Source organism: Monopterus albus, unplaced genomic scaffold (assembly GCF_001952655.1).
Source record: "Monopterus albus unplaced genomic scaffold, M_albus_1.0 scaffold131.1, whole genome shotgun sequence".
Lineage (NCBI taxonomy): Eukaryota > Metazoa > Chordata > Actinopteri > Synbranchiformes > Synbranchidae > Monopterus > Monopterus albus.
This window is the reverse complement of record NW_018128011.1, coordinates 750,761-760,169: the sequence shown is the minus strand read 5'-3', so window position 1 is coordinate 760,169 and position 9,409 is coordinate 750,761. Positions and strand designations below refer to the sequence as shown.

Genomic DNA, 9,409 nt, shown 5'->3' with positions numbered 1-9,409 from the left:
CCACCTAGAAGTAAGGGTGCCAACTCAGACAGTACCGACCCTCTTCACATGCTTTAGTGTAGAAATGGCAACATTCATATGTGTCAAACAGCCGCTCTTATTGTTTTCTATATGAACTAACAAACCGTCACCTGCCACAGTGACCAACAGTCAATTTAACTGTCATGACTCACCAGAGTTAAATTCCATTTCAGGTGCTTTCTTTCAGTTGGCACATCCAGGCTTTTATACTTTCACTTATTTTTTGTCAGGTGATACATCATTTCACTGTGATACACAGACTAAACTCAGCATGTAGGTATGAAAGTATGTGAAACCACACTAGCAATTTTATAAAAAATATAACGTGAATAAAGACAGAATTACTTGCCGAAGTATACATAATACAGATTCAACTGTGCCGAATGACAACCCACACACATAAGTGTTAATTATGACTTCTGTATGACATCATGTGAATGTCATACAGAAGTCATACATACAAAGGAATAAAAATTTTAAAGTTAAGAGCCAGAAACAGTCACACCAGAAATGCAACTCATTCATTCTCATTTAGTAATGTTAAAGTGTTTTAGGTAAAGTTCTGCCAGAGAGACAAAGCTGTGGTTGACAGCAGCCTGTTTAAGTCCCCCCTCGTCTGCCTCGTGTGTCAGGAAGAGTGGATCTTCTCAGGTTACATGTGTTACATGATATCACTGCTGCAGGGGGAGTTTTCAGGTGAAGGCAAGGGGTGGGGTAGGTATAGGATGATGAGACAGAGCAGGTTCAGTGGGCTGAGAAGGTCCCCCCAAGGCGGGGGAGGAGAGTTGTTAATGCACATGTTTGAGTGTCTGTGCCTTTGTATTACTTAAATTATGGGGACCGAACCCTGTTAACACACTTACATTGTGAATTTTAGGATGGCAACATGGTTTAAGGTTAGGATCAGGGTTAGGTGTTAGGAAAGTAGTGTTATGGTTAAGGTTAGGATAAGTCTACAGGAAATGAATGTAAGTCAATGTAAAGTCCAAAGGAATGAAAACACAGCGTGTGTGTGATCTGTTATCTGATCTAGGTCAGCTGCCTGTCACCATGTCAGTGTGTTGTTCAAACTTTGGAGATGCTTGTGATTGTGGTTTTGAATGCTTTGTCAATGTTAATCTGACATTATGAGTCTAAAGAATGGGTTTATGTTTGCTGCGTCCATAAGAAAACTCCCAATCACCACACAGGGTGTTGCTGCTGATAGTCTTTACTTTGTAGAAAATAATACAAATATTATTTGTAAGATAGAAAGACTCTGCAGACTTAAAGTGCCAAGTCTCACATCAGCTTACTCTCTCTCTGCATGCACCACTGTGTGCAAGCATCACATTGCTATTATGCTTTTACATGTAATTTATTATTATTCCCACCTGCCAGTGCTGCACCAATTCCTTTGACCCCTTTGACCCTCTTGAGGGATGTCACAGTTAAACTGGTCTTTTCGGTAGTCGACGTTTCTCCATTTCACAGGCATAAACAAAAGTTTTACACACCTTTTAAACAAACATGTTTGACATGGTGTTAAATCTGCCAAAATCAAATGCTGACTTTTAATGGGTATAAACAAAAAACAACTGGGTGTTGTGCATACCTGTCAGTTTCCCCTGCAGGTTAAGTGCAGCAGCTGCAGACGCTGGGAACATGCCTGCAGCAGAATACCACACGACTACACCCACATGGTACAAAAACGCTCTCTAGACAAACTATTAAAACCAAATATTGAACTTGTTCCAGGACACCTTAATGAGTTCAGTGTAGCTGCCCCAGCCTGAGCCTCACATGGGATCATGGCTGTTACAGTACGACATAGAGTGGCATATCTGCACTGATGATTATTCAGTGATAAACTTCTGCTTTCCCAAAAGTGAGACAGAAGTCAAACTTTTAAAACTCAGAAAGTATATACAGTAGTGTTCAAAAGGCACTTTGGATGTTTAGACTCTAATCCATCACACAGCACCATGTAATCTTTCGCATTCTGGAACATGACACCGAGCCCAGACACACAGCCACAGTCGTAGAGAACTATGCTCAGAGACAAGAAACACAAGAGGTCCTGCAGCAGATGGTCCTACCCCCATAGGACCCTGATCTCAGCATATGGAAGTCATTCATGAAGATAAAGAAGTCACTAAGTCACTGAGGCAGACTAAGTGCACTGAAAATCTGCAGCAACTTCTCCAAGAAGCTTGAACAATCTACCTGCCAAAAGCCTTGAAAAACCTTGTGCCAGGGGCTGCAGAGGATAAGCACTGTCATGGTTCATTCATTATCTATTTACAGTAGTTACCAGTTCCTTGCATGCCTTCGCCGTCTCCGCTAAGTGTCTTGTTATTTTAGACCCTGCCACACCCATTTGTCACTGAACTGTGTATGGGGTTCTGTGCTTTTCTGACACAATGCACACCTTCCAGCTATAGCATCACCTTGTGTGGTCCTGACTGTCAGACAGGCTGAAGAGTTGACCTGTTGGGAAGAAGGTTTGAAATGGAAAAGACAAAAACATCTAAGCAGAAACAAGCTTATAAATAGACACAAAACAGCCTATAAACAACCCACTGTGCATGTTCTCTTCATTGCAGCACGTTCAAAACCATGTCCCTTAACCATCTCTGAAAACTACACTGAAGCTGGGTTAGAAAAAATGGGCATTAGGTGGGACACATTTCAGCGCCAAGTGTAGTTATTAGACAAACACTTTAACTTGTTTTAATGAGCATTTGAAATTTGTGCATTTCCAAAATCTAGACAAATTTGAAATCAGTGTTTGGTGTGACAACTGATGTGTGGTTACAGCGACACATTATGAAGTGAGACGCGGTGAATAAACAATGATGACCAGGAAGCGTATGACTTGTTGCTCGAGATTCTCTTGAGAAGATGAACACATCAGATGTGGTGTGTGGAGCGATGAGGAGACTCTAACCGTCCTCACGTTAATCCATGAAACATGACTTGAAATGTCATAGTTCTACTGTGTGCTCCCTATGGTGTTCCATCATTTGAGCGTCGACTGTTCTCTTGAACCAGCTGTTTATCTCCGTCAACCAGTCAACTCATATTCAACAGGAGCTGATAAAAACAAGTATTCATTCACATTTAATTAACTTTAAAACACATATATTTTGGGATAATCAGTCAAATTTGAGCTATATTTGGAGGTACACTAATTTGGAACAATTTGACAATTAATTAATCATTAAATAATTTATTAAGCATAATGGGCAATAGTTGCTCCTTTCAGTAGCCAATGTGAAGATTTGCTTTTTTAATGTTTTATATCTTTTATATTTTCATTCTGTATTGTTCAAACATAATGATATGTTGATGGGAAAATGATAAATATTTGCATATTAATCGATAATTCAATCAATTTGTTGTTGCAGCCCAGATTTGCTCATCCTCGCCTGTGGGAAGTTGGAGCCGATCCCAACATACAGTGGGTTGGATTGGCAGCCGATCAAAGGCCCCGCCACAGAAACTCTGACGTCTTTCCCTTTCTGATACTGATCTGATTCAGTGTTGCGTCTTCTTGGCAAATCCTGCACGCAGAAATGATTTAAGCATTTAAAATTAATGTGGTCATAATTTAGCTTTGTTAGAATGCCTCACAGCACTTTTAAGTACAAAAGGCTCTTTTAAACTCGGAGGTTTTTATTAATCCTCCATGCAAAGTGAGCATTTCCAGATTTTTACTTCTCCGGCACTTGACTTTTATACCTATCCTGGATCACTTTAGAGGTCTTTACAAAGTATAATTATATCCTTTACGGTCTCGCTTCTTGTCAGCTTTGTTTACTCAAGACAAGGCTGATCTTAATCAAACAAGTAGTTTACTCTTTCAACCAGTTTGGTTCCTGCTTTGTAAAGCAATCAGCAACAGTTACCTGACACTCATAAACCAATAATAACAGACTGGTCATTTTGATCAGGGTCACTCTTCTGTAGCCACTGGGTGATTCGATGTGCTTTTTCATTCTGGGTGTAAACCTTAAGTCTGTGGTTGAACTTGAATGTGATTCAGGTCTGAACTTGCCCTGCAGCACTTCTTGTGCTCTAATCTTTTAACGCTTTTCATGTGTATTGAGAAATGTGAAATAGAGGAGAGAAAGGTGGAGGAGAGGCAGCGGCCGCCGAGCGGCCCTGACATATACATGTTGATCCTACATGCAATTTAGCAGGTGAAGGTACAAATGATGGGTGGATTTGACATTTCTCAGACACACCCACAGACACACCCACACCCCATTAACTCTTCTGCTGTATATGAGTTACACAAGGACACTTGTCTCCTCCCAGGCTTGGCATGAGCACTCTATCCTCCTGCTCCTCCTCCTCCTCCGCCCCCCAAATCATCTAACAGTATAAAAAAAACCCAGCTGCTCTCTGAGTGTCTACCTTCACCTCTCCAGCTGAGGCTGAAAGACAATCTCCTTAACCTTTGACACCAAACACGATGATACAGAGTGGCAGATCTATGAGGTTTAGTCAGGGTGGTGGTGGAGCCTATGTTGGCAGCAGCAGATCTATGCATGGCGGTGCTGGAGGCTCTTCTGTGAGAATCTCTACTGCTGGCTCCTCCATGTATGGTGGTGGTGGTGGTGGTGGTGGCGGCTATGGTTTCAGCTTCGGTGGTGGAGCAGGTGGGGCAGGCGGTATGGGGTTTGGTGGTGGCGCAGATATAGACATTTCCACCAATGAGAAGGCCACCATGCAGAATCTGAACGACCGCCTGGCTGCCTACCTGGAGAAGGTCCGCACGCTGGAGAACCTCAATAGCAAGCTGGAGCTGCAGATCCGAGAGTTCCTAGAAAGCAAGGCCTCTCCTTCTGCCAGAGACTACAGTGCCTACTACGCTACCATCACTGAGCTGCAGGGGAAGGTAGGCTCCCGTCTGACACATGGATGTTTGTTCATGTGACCTATTTTCTATACTTTATTGTACACATTATTGCACTTGCTCTACCTGCCAGTATAAAGACATCATCTCTCAGTCATGTTCATCTTCAGAAAAGGTTCTGTATATTTTCTTGAGCCACAAATATTCATGAAACTCTTAAATTGAAGTGACAGTGTGAAAAGTGACAACATTAATATTGTTTAAGAGATAATAATAGTTTGCTAGTATAACCTCAGGTAGATGTATATCACACTGTGAGTAAAGTTCATGTAAAGAAGTATAATAATGTAAATGAATAACTAAACCAGTGAGAAGACATACTTCAGATCAAATCTCATTTCACATCATACACATTCCAAAGCAGGAGAGAAAGGGAGATTTACTGCCAAGCATGACATAACAGTAATTAACTTTTCACAGCACTGACTGACAGCTGACATTTTCTCTCAGTATGCAAATTAAGAAGCCATAGTGACCGAGCTTAGCTTTCTTCACCTGTAGCTGCCTGAAGACACCATAAGAGGAGTGTTTTATTTTTATTATACTTTAATTGACAGGGGTGGAGATCAGGGCTGTGGTGTTTTTAATAAACTCAGAATAACTTGGCATTGTTTTCTATGTTCGGTTGCTGGTTTCTCTTGACAGGCATCAGGCCTGAGTTGTAATTATGAGAGTGCAAAACTAAATCCATTACTGATAAATGCAAATCTAAGATCAGCTCCTTTAATCACAGCAGCTTCAACTTCTATTCTTACTTTGTGTGTGCATGTATGCTGCAGTAAACACATGTCCTATGGGAAGAATCAGAAACCAAAAGGGAGAAATTTATGGTATTATATGTTTGGGTTTCATGATGGCGCCCTCTATCTTTGCATTCATTTGCAACAATAACATGCTTGTATATTAGTAACACATCCTTAAAACACTGCTGACAAAGATACAACATAAAAACCCAACAGCATTTCTTTCCTCTTTTATCTTCCAGATTCAGCAGGCGACCACAGTCAATGGCGGCATCTACCTTCAAATTGACAATGCCAAGCTGGCTGCTGATGACTTCAGGGTCAAGTAAGGGAATTCATTTATTATTGATGGTAACAAATAAAGCTTCAAGGACCCAGGCAGGATTTAAACCAGCAACATTCTGAGACAATTAACTTCATCTCAGTAAAGCCACCATGATCGAAGTGAAACCCATGCTAGGGCCGTCAGTTTTTATTCAAAATTTAAATATTTGAGAACTGACCAATAGAATCACAGAGAACTCTTTTATTCACAACACTCTTAGTATATAGGACTGAATCATATTCATTAAATAGTTGAGTTAACACTCAATATCACAGTGACACAGCTAAGTGTCCCTGAGCGAGACACTGAACCCCGAATTGCTCCCGGTGGCTTGATTAGCGCCGTTGTGTGGCAGCTGTCGTCATCGGTGTGTGAATGTGTGCGTGAATGGTAGTATGATCTCCCTGTAAGGCGCTTTGGCCAGTGCAAAAAAGCGCTATATAAATACAGCCCATTTACCATTACTTTTATCTCATGTTCTCCTTGAAAAGTAGACCTCTTTGCGTGACCAAATGAAATGGTCCCCAATCGTTTTTTCTTTTTATTTAATGCTTTTCCAAAACTAAGACAGCCAGCATAGGCACAAAACTTCACACACCTCAAGTGAGTCGTTTCCAATGATTCGTCAGGTACCAACATATAACCTGTCATATCCCTCGTTTGAGTAACAGCAAGAATTTATGAGTTTATAGTCTGAACCAGGCATTTGTTTGAACTTTACTTTTTTTTTTAAATTATCCTCAATCCATCTACTTTGTTGCACTTCAACATACAAGTTTGCATAGTCACTTTAACAAATTTGTCTAAATAGACAAACTGTTCATTTGAATAAACTGGGTGAACTGCCATGCCAGCAATCAACCTGAGCTAATATTTTATTTATTGAAACTGTGTGCAATAGTAAACCCAGTGTTCCAAATACTAAAAACACCTTGTGGCTCTTAGAAGAACTGTCATTTCAGGCTGTAGGCAGTGTTTACATTTAACCTTTGTGCAGGTATGAGAGTGAGCTGTCCATGCGTCAGTCGGTGGAGGCTGACATTTCTGGGTTGAAGAGGCTCTTCGATGAATTGACGTTGTCCAGGAGTGACCTGGAGTTGCAAATCGAGGGTCTGAAGGACGAGCTGCTCTTCCTCAAGAAGAATCACGAGGAGGTCAGTGAGCAATAAAACAGATAATTAAACAAAAATAGATTTACACAAAAAAATGTAGGGTCAATAAATCAAGTTTCCAAAGAACTAAAAACAATGTTTCATTGGATCTTTTCTGGAGTAAGTTTGCTGCAATCAGATGGAGGTTCCTCACCTTTCATGTGTCTGTAGGAGATGATGGGGATGAGAGATCAGATGAGTGGTCAGGTGAACGTGGAGGTGGACGCTGCTCCTCAGGAGGACCTCACTAAGGTCATGAATGATCTCAGAGAGCAGTACGAAGCTGCTGCTGCCAAAAACCGCAGCGAACTAGAGGCCTGGTTCCATAAACAGGTAAGGATGGCTCTAGAAACTTCACTGTCAGTGACTTTAGTTCACAATAAAATGTCAACACCTATTGGATGGATTGTCATGAATTGCGGTTCAGATATTCAAGTTCCTCTCAGGATAAATTCTGACGTTTCATTTTAGTGCCATCATGAGGTCAACATATTAACAGTTTGATGACATTCACATCAAACTGGCTGCAAGAATATTGCTGTGGGAGAAGAAATCAAAATTTGAAATGGAAAAATATACACCACATTTGATTAATTAGACAAAATACAGTTAAACTACTTTTAATCACCTCTGTGCAGCTATACCACAAATCAAAGAGGACACTATCAGAAAGAATAAAACAAATGATTTGCTGCCCTTGCATTATAGAAGTTATTTTAATGTGTTATTTTGTGTGCCTGATTTATTTTTGATTTGAATAACCACATAAATGGTGGGCGCTTGTGATGATTGTAATGTTTCAAATGTATACCCCAAAATATAACTGAAAACACTGGAATGTACCGTGGTTAGGGTCTCTGCTATATATGAAGATAGTCAGCATGGCAGCTCCTAGAAGGGAGAGTATCTCCAACTTTCAGAGAGATGTATGGGAGTAAAAAGTATGAATTAGTAGTGGTGAGTTACTTGACACCCCAGGATTACTGAAAGAATATTTCCACGTAGATTTCCTGTCTGCAGGTAAACTTGCTGTCACTTTGCTGTCATTCTTTTTTCCACAGACAGAATCAATAAACAAAGAAGTTGCTGCCACCACAGAAACCCTCTCTACGTCCAAAACAGAGATCACAGATCTCAAACGCACACTGCAGTCTCTTGAGATTGAGCTACAGTCACAGCTCAGCATGGTAAACATCACATCGCGTCACATGACAAACAATGCTTTCGTGTCCAGTGTTTCTCTGAGCTGATAAACAAATTGTTTGTCTCCTACAGAAAGAGGGTTTGGAGGCCACCCTGGCTGACACTCAGAACCAGTATGCCCAGAAGATAGCGAATTTCCAGAACAAGGTGTGCATGCTGGAGGAGCAGCTGATGCATCTGAAGTCCGACATGGAGAGACAGTCCCAGGAGTATGAGATGCTGTTGGACATCAAGACCAGACTGGAGATGGAGATTGAGGAGTACAGAAGGTTGCTGGAAGGAGAAGGTGGCGGGTGAGAAATCTTTACCTGTTTGAGATTTAAAGGGAAATTTACAGGATGCTACAAAACATCAGATAAAAGGGAATAAAAGGTTCTTATTCGGTTTTGGTTACTTTCTAAAACCCCAAACAATTTATTTCCCATGAAGCTTTAAATGTTTTGTCTGAATTTTATAATAGGAAAACTATACTGTATGTAAAAATGATCTAACATCATGATATCCTTACTTTTAATTAGCTTTTTTTTTTTAAATAAACTAAATTAACAGAGCGAACAAATATTTTCAAGCAAATTATTCCAGTCACAAGGAGCTTACAACATATAAGACTTTTACTAATTTATTCAGAGACAAAGGAAATCATAACACTAAACTGGTCAGAAGGTCTCACTGAGATATTATATGGGACACTGAACTAAACAAAATCTAAACATTGTTAAATAAATAATCTGTCTGTTCTGCTTGTTGTGTCCTGCAATTCCTTCGACTCCTCCTGCTCCACCTCTACTACATCCTTCTCTGCATCTACCAAATCCTTTTCTGGCTCCCGCTGGTTCTAATACTTCAAGCTTTGGGTCCAGCGGCCGCTCCAGCACGGCCACCTGCTCTGCATACACCGCCACCTCAAGCTCCATCTCCGGTACTCGCTCCGGCATGGGCAGTGGCTCTGGCACGGCCACCTGCTCTGCAGCCACCGTGACCTCGAGCTCCATCTCTGGCACCCGCTCTGGCACTGGCAGTGGATCCGGCACTGGCAGTGGATCCGGCCCTGGCCGTGGCACTG

The 9,409-nt window shown here is 41.2% G+C and overlaps 1 protein-coding gene across 3 annotated transcripts in view; it reads left to right on the top strand.

Annotated features, from left to right (window-relative positions):
• Positions 1–4,522: 4,522 nt before the first annotated feature.
• Positions 4,523–9,409, top strand: part of LOC109967540 (keratin, type I cytoskeletal 13-like) — a 5,413-nt gene continuing 526 nt past the window's right edge. The window contains exons 1-7 of one of the 3 annotated variants that reach the window (XM_020613194.1): positions 4,523–4,906; positions 5,910–5,992; positions 6,990–7,146; positions 7,315–7,476; positions 8,205–8,330; positions 8,419–8,632; positions 9,317–9,355. In XM_020613194.1, the coding sequence (XP_020468850.1) occupies positions 4,553–4,906; positions 5,910–5,992; positions 6,990–7,146; positions 7,315–7,476; positions 8,205–8,330; positions 8,419–8,632; positions 9,317–9,355 (1,135 nt within the window). In that variant the 5' untranslated portion in view covers positions 4,523–4,552. Of the gene's footprint in view, positions 4,907–5,909; positions 5,993–6,989; positions 7,147–7,314; positions 7,477–8,204; positions 8,331–8,418; positions 8,640–9,316; positions 9,356–9,409 lie in introns of all 3 variants that reach the window. The other 2 variants (XM_020613193.1, XM_020613192.1) reach the window with 2 other exon arrangements.